The following is a 13,437-nucleotide window of genomic DNA, read 5'->3' on the forward strand; positions in this document are numbered from 1 at the left end:
CAAATAAAGAATAAATACTTATACAACACTTTCATTGACAAAAGCACTACAAATACAAGTTACTACTGAAATGTCTACAGTACTTTGCACCTGAAGATTGTTACAGACAATCCAGTCATCCTGAATCAGATGGCGTGTCTGAGAAGAATGCAGGGGCAGAGCATGACAAACAGACCTAGAAAATACTTCAACGCTGCAAGTACAAGAGTATTGGTAAATCAGTGGCACAGAAAAAGCCAGGCAGGATACACCTAGCTTCACATGCTTCTTGCATATTAATGGAAAACGCAGCTACTAAAAGTGATGAGAGATTTGAAACCAAGAGGTAAAACGTGCATAGGTTTCAATGAAGAGAATTAGGCAGAGCTCTCTCCTGCATCACGAATATTTAAAGCACTTACCTACTAAAGCAGTCATGAAGCGATTCATAGAGAGAGGTTCCAAGTACATTGGCCCTTCATATCCTGATTCCAATTCACTCCTCACATAATCCCTAAAAAAATAAACCCATAAACTATTAAGATACATCCAATCAGACAAGCAGCGGTTTATTCGTCCCACACATATGTAATTTCAATGTATGTCAGAGTCAACTAAATTACAAAAAGCAATATTAACACTACTGGTACAGCAGCCTCACTGGTGTAAGTCATGCCTCAGATCCTTCAGCGAGACAAGTATTATCTGTAATTAGACTCACTGGCATAGCTGTAAAAATCCTTTGGGATACCCAAGCTGTTCTTCAGAACGTGGCCTGAAACTGCTTATTGACAAAGCCTCTTAAGCACCCTTCCATTTTTAAGTATCCTTATTAAGTGTTTTTCTTCCAAACTATAATTGCTTTTCCCACCACCTCCATGTGAACAAAAAAAAATAAACTTGAGAGCTTGACAGAGAAGTCTTCCAACTTCATGCTTACTGTATTTTGCACCTAACAACCTTTTTGCAATGAATTAAAAAATAAGAGTATGAAGGAAAGGTGATAGTCATAGACTAGAGTCAAGAACAGAGTTGCTGCATAATCCTTTTACCCAACATAATTTAAAAGTTTAGCTCTATGCTGAGAAACTTGGGGGACCAACCAGATACCCTCAAACTGACAGATGCAGGAAGGTAGTCTGAAAATCTGACAGGGTATTTGTAATTTCTCTCAGAAGCTGGCTATGAGGCTGGGCTCAGGCAACCAAAGAAAAAGGTAAGAACCCAAGGAGACTGGGCATTTTTCTGCTTTTGGTGATTACTCCTCAGCTCTGCCTTCAAGCAGGCTAACACATCTAACAGCAATATAACTCAGACATGAACTTAACACTAGGAACAAGCATTTTACACTTTCAGAAGGTGATCCTGGAAGAGGACTGCAGTAATTGTCCAGCGGCTCCTTAAAGCCCCGCCACCACACAGCAGGAAATACTCATGATCGTTTGCATCATGATCCAATATTCCAGCCCCTTTTTCTGCCTTGCCCTTTGACCCTTCTTCTCCACTCCCAGGACAGCTGCTGCTCCGCCCTTGTTACTACATGACCAACTGCCAGCAGCAGCACAACTAAGCAATCTGGCTGATACTGTCCAGTCATTCATGTGTACCCGCACCATGCCCCAGGAATGCCAGGCAGACACACTTGATCTGATCCTGAATGGAGGTAGCAGAGTTTGTTTGCTCAACGGACATGGTATTGCATTTATTATTTATTTGTATCAGTGAGGCAAGCCACACTGGCTGGAACAGATGCAGTCAACGTGAGGCAAACAGTACCAGAAACCACAACCAATACAAGAATTGCTCTTTTGATTTCAGTGCAGAAAAATACACAACTTAGTGCTACTGGAAGCATTCACTTCTCCCCAGAAACGTGGAAATATACCCTTCTAGTTAAGGTATTCACATTTTCATTTGCAAAAAATCTCTGGAATTGAAGACATAGATCTCAAAGTACTAAAACAAACACTTCAAAGCCTGTTCTTCATAGCTGACAACCCTGCCTACTCACTGCAGCTTTTCAAGTGTCATAGTATATGCGAGGTATGTTGAAATGGGTTCTTTAGACTGTAACCTACAATTAAAAACACATGAGGATTGAAAAGCCACTTAAAACTGATTCTAGATAGAACTTTCCCCCTTGTCATGAAGGCGTAGCTAAGCATAAAGGTTTTTTCCCCCTTCCACCATCTGTACAGATGTAATCTTTGGGACAAAGTTGAGTATTTTAATATTTTTATTTATTTCACATGAATCTGCAGAAAGTACTTTCTGGAAGCATTAGCAACAAACAGGATAATCAGAGTTACAAAGGGAGAAAACAATAACACCATTTGCAACATGCTGAAGATGGCTGGATTAACAATATCATGCTCCATCCTCTAATTTAGGGTGAAAACACTGGCTATTTGTAAACTGCTAGCAGGAAAGCAGTAAAGACATCAAGTTTCTTCTATGTCTGTTAAGAAACAGGTTACAAAATCATCTGAGATACCAACTGTAGCAAGATGACCTTACACAACTCAGCTAAGACATATCAACAAAGCTGCACTTAGAGTTGCTTCTTCAACACCAGGAACATGCCTGGAGATCACCCAAATTCCTCCAAGCTACATGTCTTGCCATTGTCTAGCTGAATCAGTCACCTGCACAGAGGTCTGTACTTGGCTTAATTCTTTAAGTGACTCTCACTAATTGAGTTTTAGGCTTACCAGCTTGGAGAAGCAGTGTTTGAGGATCTCCTAATTTTTTTAAACAGTATTTGTAGATGATGTCTGAATAAAGGAAGTCAAAGCAGTGATTCTCTTATTACCAGTACAAACACAAGGATCTTTTGGCACAGACACCAATCAGAAGATGCCTCGAACAGCTGCAGTGCCATACAAGATGCTGAGAAGAGCAAGTGCCTGCACTCAATTTTGATCAATTAAAGCTGTATTAAGCTGCAGCTTTTAGTTTTGAGAATTGTTCACTTTACTGCAGCAGTGTAAGAAAACAAGAATGCTAAAATCATTATTTACAAGTTAATGAAATGACTGAAATGACATTACTACTTTAGAAAATTAGGATATAACTATAAAACTTAGATCAGATTGCCTGCTATTCATTCTGTATATGCACTCCCAGCTTCACGTAATCAAACTGCCGGACTGTTAACACACACTCATGCACAGCCAGACTAACAATGCTCTGAAAAGGTAAAGAGATACAGTGCTTCACACACGACCACTTTTTGTTACTGAAAGCACAGAAAGGCCTCCTGTTGTTAAAAATACACTTTGTAATTGACGGACATAAGGCACAACGGTTACCTGACCTAATTGACTCATATTGCTGACATTTACTTTGGCTGATTAATCTCTGCTGTCAACATCGAACACACTCTCATAGGTTTTAAATGTCTAAGACAACCTCAAAATTAAGTGTATTTTAAGATTATTTGTAAGAAACGATTCAGTTTCCCGATTCCCCCCCCTTCTAAGCTCTATGACACTCGACACTTGGAATACAATCATAACAAAACTGCAAAACATGAAATATCATGATGTAGATTCATATTTTTTAGCATTAACAGTGTGCCTAATTGCATCATTTCTTTTCTGCATAACTGCATTGTTTATTTCCCCAGGTTTTATTGCTGGAAATGGGGAAATGTGATCCTTTTAAGCAAGACATTTGTGCAGCTACACATCAGCTAAAACCAGCATCCATTTTCCTTGCCAGAAGCAGCAGGATTTTGGTTTTTAAAGCTGACTTCTCCTTTTTCCATAAACAGATGGTGTATTATCTCCAAATTGCCAGGTTAACATGCTACATCAAATGTAGCATCTTCTCAGACTCTCCAAGCATTCACAAACATTAGCTAAGCATCTTTACTCACTGAGGTAATTCTCATTCTTGCAGATAAGGAAACAAACACTTAAGAAATTAGGGGACTTGTCAAGGTCACATAGACCTGGAAATCTGAAGTCAGAGTTTAACTGTAAAATTCAGATCTTCTTATTCCCAGACTTGCAGCCGAACCGCAGGCTATTTCTGGGGTGGAAAAAAAGCACTGAAAGCTGAAGTCTTTCAACAGCTCAGAATTTCCAGGACACTGCAAAGTCACAAGTGCCAGCTGATTCTGGTCTGGTTCTATAATTTGCACTAACCAAACTGGCCTCAATATGAGACCTCTTCATCTGTCTTAAACAGCATCCCAACTGGTAATGCTTGCAAGGAATTCACTGGAAGTTTTCAGCTCTAAACACAGTTAGAACATACTCAGGAACAGTTTGCACATGTGACTACTGTATATCTTGTTATGATCACTCTGCTAAATAGAAACATCAGTTGCAACTGGATAGCTTTGGCAATAAAAGGAATAGCTCCACTAACATTGTATTTGTGTGTTACACTTCGCTATTTTCAATATGAAAACTAATGGGATTCAAATATTCTTTTGAAAAGCTAATGCATCACTCCCCACACAGTACAAAGGCTGCTGCTGAGAACCCCTTGCAAACCAAGTCTAGGTTATGTCTACGGAATGGGTAAGCTCACTCAAAAGTGTTAGCAACTACATTTGCTTTGCAAAATAGCTAGGGAATACTGCTAGACTATTTGAATCCAAGACACCTTTTAATTAAATGCATTTTTTTGGTGCCAGTTGATGCAAGATTTAATTAAAGTCTTTATTAACTCACTCCAGAAGTATCAAATAGAGAAAGCTTAGCAGGAATGTACCAAATAGTCCAAGCAATAGTTATCTAACATGTTTCAAGAAAGCCTGTAAAAGTCTCAAATCTCACAAAGCACAGAAGTCACAACTCACATTATATAGAAACACAAAGAATAAAAGTTATTAAAAACCAAAACTCAGTGCTATCCCTTAAGGCATCAACCAAAATCCATACCATGTCTCTCTCTTTTAAAAAATTTAAAGACCCAGAATGGCATAAAGATCTCTAGAGGGTAAACGTTCTGGACCAAAGCCCTGCATCTGATTGGAATTTGTTACCAGCTTTATCTTTACTTCAACACAAGTTCTTAAATAATGTTTAGGTTGCTTTTTCAATAAGTAAGCCTTCAACCCTATAAGAAACACCCCCAAACTATATCTATAAAAACTCAGGACTCTTCTGAGGGTGATAAAAAACCCTCTTTCCTTCCTACCCAAGCAATAAGAGGCCATAATTCCTCTCTTGCACCCTCATCCATTCAGGAAATCATTAACTGCAACTCTGACAGCCATTACAGCGACATGTCAAATCACCACAAAACCTTCATTAGCACTCCCCTGAACGGCAATATATCAAGAAAGAGAGTCCAGCAAATGCTCTGGAACAACAATTTTGATGCAGAAACAACAAACTTACCGCTTTAATCAATCAATCAAAAGCACATTTTTAAGTGTTTCCCATGGGCAGGCACCAAAGTAAGTCAGGCTCAACTCTGTATTTTCAAAACTTCCCATGCAAAGCCCTTACTATGATGGCACTCTTTGGTTCCAATTAAGCATCCGTCAGGAGAGTTTACATTAGCTTTCAACAGATTTAACTGCAGCCAAACAAACGAAGGCGGCTTTGTCTTGTCTGACCTGGAGTTCTTCAGTCTCTTGCTCTGTGATTTACACCCACGACGCCTATCTTTGTTTTCATTGTAAAATATATTACACAAATAAAGACAAATTAAAGAATAAACTCCACTATTACTTTACTTTTATGATCTTCCATATAACTATTTGCTCTCTCATCCTAGGTGCCAGGAAACTAAAAGTAACATCCTGTCCGCTTGTAAAACGCTCCAGTGTTGAAAGCATGTTAGTTGAGCCACTGGGTTAACTCGGATTACTACATCAGAGGCCAGATTTAATCTTGTGGTAAGTGCTTTCTCTTCCCAGATGAGCGGACATTATACTCCACAGAAAAGTAGCTAAAAATGCGTTTTAAGTCAATGAAAATACACCAGAATACCTGACTGTATATTTATTTCCATAAACTTTTTCAAGACAAAGAACAGCAAGGTAGGGAAAAAAAAGGCCTCCACAAAACCAGAGCTACTCCATTTATACCAGATATTAACAAAATACCAGTTATTTTCGTAATCCCCAAACCAAACTATCAAAATGAATCAATTTATTCTTACCTGGAAATTTGGTGTCCAGCATAAAGCAGCAGTGCAGTCAAAAAGTACAGGTAAAGCTGAACCAGGTGTTGCCTTGGTAAGGTTAGGAGCACAACACTTAAGATGTAACCTGTAACAAAAAGCAGAGCTGAAATTTCAAAAAACGCTATCTAACCCCAAATTTCTTAAAATATTAACATTTATTCAGATCTCTAACTACTTTTGTTTTCACTTGGTTTTAAAATTCATGTACCTACATTTTCCTGCCATCAAACCACAAAAAGACCACCAGCTTTTCTTTTATTTCCCCATGAACAGAAACAGCTTTACCAACGTCTGTAAAATTACATCTAGAGGTCAAGAAGTGGACTTGATCCACAGTATTTTAACAAGACTTAATATAACCTATGCAACAAAGAGAAAACAGGCCTAGCTCTCCCTCTTCTTCCAAGTGCAAGCAAGGTTCAGTGTAGCAGGGAAAAAAGCCTACCCAAGAAACTCAGTCAACTGATGTAAAAATCCTTTACTTGCAGCAAAGGACACACAGAACACTTTTCCATGCTGATGAGCATTATACTTTTAATTCTTCCACTGTATCTTCACGGTCTAAAGACACTCTGCATGCCCATAATTTGAGATGAGAACACACATGCTACTCTCCATATTAGTAATATTAAAGCACATTCAAGCTTTCAGTGTTACATAAATCAAGGACAGGACTTGGCACAGCCCAGGATTTGCAGGCATTTACACTGGCAGTTCTTTCACTTCTTGTTAGCATTTAATAAGACTGTGGAAAAAGACCCAATGCAGATATAGCTTTACACTTCAAGACCACAGCCTGGCTGCTTAGCAGCCTCTCCAACAAGCAGTACACCCATCTTTTCTTTCATACCTGCTCTCATTCGGATACTTAAAGAAAGCAGTACTTTGAAGTTCACTTCACAAGTGAGTGGTACATGTCCATCCTCTTTCCCAGACACACTGCAGGTCAAAACCCCAACACATGGTGCCCTTACTAATCTCTATTTCCGACCCCTCCCTCACAATGCAGTGCACCCTTCTGCAGGTCTCTACATGCTCTTTCTGAAGGTCAGCTTTGTATCTGGCACTGAAATCCATTTAGCGAGAAAAAAACCCTTCACAAACAACAAAACAACAGCAATAGCTAACAGCTTCCCTGCAGCTAAGAACAAAACACTGCAGAAGAACTTACCATGACACTTACAGCTATACTAGTCACATTACATTTAGACTTTCATCCATCTATTCAACAATGCTAAGCACAGTATTTTTAAAGGAGTTAATTTATACTTCAAGCTTTTAAAAAATACTCAAAAAATAATGTAACTCTAGATGAAGCACTCGTAAGTAGTGGGACAACCAGCTACTATAAAGCAGCTTGGGAACACAGTATGTTCCAATAGTTGAAAAAGCTTTCAGAGTCAGCCAGTATTTATGTGGAAGTATTTCAAGGCTGCCATCTTCAATAAGCCACCTCTAAAATTCTACCAATAGTCAGGTCTTTAAGATGGTAACTCACAACATGCTCCTAGAAAAGGCATCAGACTGACAGGATGCCAAGCAAAGATCAGTTCAGATATGATAAATGACAGGAGTGATACAAAGTCTATTTAACTTACCTTTTTAAAAATACAAATACACAACATACATATTTAGCATTAAAGAAAATTTGTCAAGTACTTTCATAAAGTTGATGTGACGAGTTGCCTATCTGAGCTTTTGAAAAGGTACATCCTAAACCAATTGATAGTTTCTTTGGTTAGAATGAAGTATAATACAAGTCACAATCACTAATTCCTGTAGAGTATCCATTTAATCATTTACAAGAATGATCAGAGGGATAGAACACCTCTCCTATAAGGAAAGCTTGGGAGAGTTGGGGTTGCTCAGCCTGGACGAGTCACCGAGGAGACTTTATTGCAGCCTTTCAGTACTTAAAGGGGGCTTAAGAAAGATGGAGACAGACTTTTTAATAGGACCAGCAGCAATAGGACAAGGGGTAGAGGTTTTAAACTAAAAGAGGGTAGATGCAGACTAGATACAAGGAAGAAATTTTTTAGTGAGGTTGGTGAAGAACTGGCACAGGTTGTCCAGAGGGGGGTGATGAATGCCCCATCCCTGGAAACGATCAAGGTCAGGCTGGATGGGGCTCTGAGCAACCAGATGTAGTAGAAGATATCCCTGCTCACTGCAGAGGGGTTGCACTAGATGACCTTTAGAGGTCTCTTCCAACCCAAACTATTCTACAATTCTGTGATTTTTATTTTGAGCTTTCTAAAGGGGCCTGAAACACAGCACTACAACAGTTTCCTTCTAGTAACTGTTTTATACAGAATAGCACGCTTCTAGTTAATACAACACAGATGTTCAACATCATCAGTTTTCCTAGCAAACATGTATTTTATCACATTCATCTTCTCTGTTCACTGCCTTCCTTCTACCAAATACACAAATGGCAAGAGGAGGAACTCCTCGGCAGAGTCTCCATGAAGACATTTAACTAGTTTGCACCACACCACAGCATCACAAACCAGATCCAGCAGCTCTCACACCATCTGCAGACATTCTTAACACTTCATCTCTGCTGTAGGCACCACCTTCCCTTGATCGCTTACTTAGGGACAATTCTCTCTGGGAACAACCCACGTGGCACAACCATGTATCATTCCAGCACTTGAGCCGAATCTCTAAATCTTTCCTTCTCACTGTAGCCCATGACTCACCTTCAGAGAACTAAATGGAGTTTATTATGCAGTCTTTTATTCCTCTAGTACTCTATAAATAGTCTAAGAATACCTGTTTACTGCATCTGCTTTAAGCTTTGCCATCTTCTTTACCTTATTCTATCACATGAAAGTTTGCTCCCTGGCCACATGATGATGTACTTTTTCTGTAAAAGGAAGACATTTTAGAGGGCAGTAACTGCACTCCAACACAGCCATGTTACACAGGAGTATTAGAAGTGAGTGAACTAAAATACATCAGAATACACTGAAGGAGTGAAAAAAAAGGTCTAAATACAAATCACATGATGAGAAGATCACTGTCACATCTGTGCCTTTTAAACAGAGGGCTTCCAAACAGCACAGATGGTTATAACACTGCACAGGGAAGCAGCACAAGACAGCCAAGGTTACTGCAGAAGCCTGAGCAATGAATTCCACTGTTCCTGAGTTTGGGCTGGAACTGAAATGTTCACTTTGAAGCAGCCGTTTGCTCTAATGGTTGGATTTTGAAGAGAGGGAGAGTGAGAGACATTTGAAGTAGTTCCCTTTCACTCTTATTTACAATTCCCTCTTGTGACTTGATAAGAGAGAGATTTCAACACACTTCATACTGCAACATTTGCATTTTTGCTGCAGAGGCCCTATTCCCAAAGTGGTACCAACCTCATTTTTATCGACAACGCCTCTGCCAAAGAAAAAGAAGGCAAATAATTCAGTACCAAACCATCTCATTGCATAAAAGGAAAACAAAAGCTCAAATTCAGACATACCAGCAGTAATAGTCTATTCCCTTTGTTCTTGCCCGAACAAATGATGTAATTAGTGTATGGCATAAACAAGATTCTACTTTAAAAAAAAAAAAGACCAGGAAATGAGATTTCTCACAGTAGCTTTCTCATCTAAATCATTACATTCTGTTTTCATTTGCACCTCCTCTGTCAGGAAAAAACACGATGTTGAGAACATATATCCCTTTGGAGAGATCCTCCACACACACTCTCTTGACAGTTTGAGAAACAGTCATCGTTCTGGGTAGCCTTCAGACGTGGGTTAACAGTAACTAGCACCCACTTCCATCCAAAGCCTTTTGAGCTCTTCGCCTACAATAAGCACTCCCCTCCCTTGATTTAGGCTGCGCTTGCTATTTTTGGTTTTGGGACTTGGTGTATTGTCCCTTTTGACTCACCAAGTACGTTTCTGTTCAAGTATAAGCAGAGCAGGCTCAGTGAAGCCCAATTCCTGCCCCAGTAAAGAAACTATTCTAATGCATATTATAAAAAGATACAGACAAGAGAGAATAAACTCTTCCCTGAATACAGTCATAGTGCTCTAGTGCCAGGCCACCAACAAACACAACTGTACCTTTATGCTTCCAGCTATAAAGGAGTCCTATAGAAGACATTCTGCCAACCTTACAAATACATAGCCCCCACACACAATACCTATTCAGGAGCATCAGGAAGCAGAAAACTTCTACTGCCTCTCGTGCAAGATGGTACAGATTTAGGCCCCACTGAAGAAAATAAACTGTGAGTCACAGAATCACAGAATGGTTTGGGCTGGAAAAGACCCCAAGATCATCCAGTTCCAACATCCCTGCCCTGGACGCCTCCCACTAGACCATGTTGCCCAAGGCTCTGTCCAACTCGGCCTTGAACACTGCCAGGGATGGGGCATTTACCACTTCTTTGGGTAACCTGCTCCAGTGCCTCACCACCCTCACAGTAGAGAACTTCTTCCTTATATCTGACCTGAACTTCCCCTCTTTAAGTTTAAACCCGTTACCCCTTGTCCTATCACTACAGTCCCTGACGAAAGATCCCTCTCCAGTATCCATTTAGGCCCCCTTCAGATACTGGAAGGCTACTATGAGGTCTCCACGCAGCTTCTCTTCTCCAGGCTGAACAGCTCCAAGTTTCTTAGCCTGTCTTCATACAGGCTATGTTGAGAACACAGTAATAAGTAGAAAAGCTAAGCTAAACATGCTAGAACACATGTATTAACTAGCTCATGACCTCATTTACAACTTGTTGATTCAGCTAGATGAAAACCTCTCACTGTGCAATGCTCATTGTTACCATAAGCAGGAGCTCAGACTGCCTTTCAGCAATCTCTCTCCATGTGTACCAAGGTGCTTCCCAGCTTCTCTCACCCCATATTACCTCTTTGCCGACTCAGGTGTCTGAGTTTTATTGACATCTTGCACACAATGGAGGCTTCTGGAGCATGATCAAAGTTGCAACCCATTCTCTTTATGAAACATTTTAGTGCTCATTTGCATGATTACAGTTCCCTTGCGTCCACTTCACATTATTACGCAAAGTTTCCTGCAGGTTTAGTCTAAAAATGAGAACTGTGCACACGAAAGAGTTCATAAGATTTCTTAATAAAACCACACCATCTCCTGGAGTGCCAGAAAATAATAGCACAATAGCTTGGATTCTACCAGGAAAACAATTTGGCAGGCCCTAACTTCCGACTCACTCATATCCGATAAGGATAAAGGGTCCAGCTTACAATAACTTGCAAAGCAACTTGCTGCGAAGCAGCAAGTCGTGATCCACAGAATAGCATCAAAACTCCTGTCTCAGTGCAGGATTAATGCATGACTGAGTCATTCCATTTCAGCATAATCTTTGACTGTTCTTATTTCTGTTTATTCAGACAATTATCTGGCCACAACATGAAAATACCAATAACATAGGACAAACTTCTGAAAGACTGTATTTAATATGGTAGAAGTATTAAAACAACAACTGGCACTTTTATTTTCAGTGTGTCTAATTCTCAGGATAACCAGTCACCAGACTGGTTACACAAGAATTTTCACAGAGATTTAATGTATTGTCTATATCTAAATCATCTATCTTGAAAGTGGATGACTACTAAAAGATATACTTTAGAGCTCACGGTAGTTAAAGACACAATGCAGAAGTTACCAGGAAGATTCTGTGGCCTATTCACCAGATAGGATGATAGGCTTAAGCCTAGAAGGAACCCTAACTGCCAGTTATTTTTAAGTCATGTAAAACGAGAGACAAAAACCTCTTGTACATCCTCAATTCATACTAAGCATCCTTTGCAGAATGACTCAGCTAAAGGCAGTCTCCTGAATTGACTGGGACAGCTATGCTGTCCTTCTGAGTGAGGCTAGTTCTTCATCTACTCTGTTACAAAAGGCCATGTCATGCAGAACCTCTGCCACTGGGCAGAATGACCACTCCTGCATCAGAGGTGGCTCCAACACACAGCTCATGCAAAATTCACTCCACTGAAAACAAGGCAGAAATAAGCCAGAGAGCATTAAGTGCTCTCAGTCTCAAGCAGCCACTGAAGTGCTAGAACTACCCCACCATAAAGGGTAGCTCTCATCTAGCTTGTCTCACCACTGCCAACTGATACCTGTTCAAGACAGCATAAGCATAGTAGGATTGAACTCCCCCTAAAATGTATGGCATTTTGGGGGAGTGATGTTTTTGCATGGTGATGCCAAGGCACAGCTCTTCCTTACCCTCCCCCTCAGCTATAGCTGATCGAATAAATGTTACTCACTTCAAGGAGTTCTATACTTTGAACTAATGTGTCCTTCAGAAAATGTTGAAAAATCAGTTCTGAACTGAGAAAGCACACATCTAAACACACTTCCACACGAGGAAACTAGTGTTTACCCAGTCGTGCACAGCGCAACTATAAACAGAGCTCAGAAATCCTGTTATCAACATCTGCACATCTCAGTGAAAATAATGCCAACAAAACAATTTACTCATTACTGTGGTACTGTCATCAGTCCCAACAGCTGTTTCTTGAATTTTTAAATGCGTAACAGATTGGGCACTCTAAGTATAAATAATCCAAGAACTGAGTTCCTTACAGAGATATGCAGTATTCTCTGAGCAAATCAAATGGACTTTTGATTCTAGTTCTGCCATATGATTCAGGCACTGTTTCAGAATTCTGGGCCTAACTACAGCCATGAAGAACTTGAAGAGCACTGGAAAAGAACACAGAAGTGGAACCATAAAAACATAAACGGTCACAATGTATTCTAAATTGCAAACACAAATTGCCACGTTGCCATGACAATGGTACTCAGAGTCCACTGAACCTCAACATTTTAAGTGCCCCCTTTCGAGCAAGCTGCTATTGGCTTTTAATAAAGTGATGGAGCTTGCCAAAAAGAGATACCAGCTTAATACAGAAAAGTTACCTGAAAGTATCCATATGCTGAGAAAACTGTTTAGTAAAACCTATGACACTAAGGCAGCAATACATGAACTGGCAGTCTCTAGAGTTGGAAAGAGGAAAAAAAAAAGGTATGCTGTGTTTTAAGCACTGCAGAATCCCTACCCAATTCTGTGTCTGCCAACTGCAGCATACACTGCATTTTATCCGAGAATATGGAGACATAACAAGTAATTTTTTAAGAAATGAAGACCAACTCCATGACATAAAATTGCATTTGATTAAAAATAGCTATAGCTCAAAATAGTAACTCTTAGAGAATAGTCCTACTACCCATTTATCTAAATGCTGTTGGCAAGAAGGAGATAAAAGACATGGGAGAGCAAACCCAGAGATGCTGAATCTGAGCAGCATCTCTCTT

The 13,437-nt window shown here is 39.9% G+C and overlaps 1 protein-coding gene and 1 long non-coding RNA gene across 6 annotated transcripts in view; both read right to left on the reverse strand.

Annotated features, from left to right (window-relative positions):
- RNF145 (ring finger protein 145) overlaps positions 1 to 13,437 on the reverse strand; it is a 53,535-nt gene that overhangs the window by 18,645 nt on the left and 21,453 nt on the right. For all 5 annotated transcript variants that reach the window (XM_030503669.1, XM_030503672.1, XM_030503670.1 and 2 more), the window contains 2 exons: positions 6,106 to 6,214; positions 402 to 493 (listed from right to left, as the gene is read on the reverse strand). In XM_030503669.1, the coding sequence (XP_030359529.1) occupies positions 402 to 493; positions 6,106 to 6,214 (201 nt within the window). The remainder of the gene's footprint in view (positions 1 to 401; positions 494 to 6,105; positions 6,215 to 13,437) is intronic.
- LOC115615510 lies at positions 8,742 to 10,398 on the reverse strand. Its single transcript, XR_003994072.1, has 3 exons — positions 9,498 to 10,398; positions 8,946 to 8,998; positions 8,742 to 8,831 (listed from the first exon to the last, which is right to left on the reverse strand). It is a non-coding gene; the product is annotated as an uncharacterized LOC115615510 (long non-coding RNA).

The sequence above is a fragment of the Strigops habroptila genome, chromosome 12, assembly GCF_004027225.2.
Source record: "Strigops habroptila isolate Jane chromosome 12, bStrHab1.2.pri, whole genome shotgun sequence".
In the NCBI taxonomy this organism is placed as follows: domain Eukaryota; kingdom Metazoa; phylum Chordata; class Aves; order Psittaciformes; family Psittacidae; genus Strigops; species Strigops habroptila.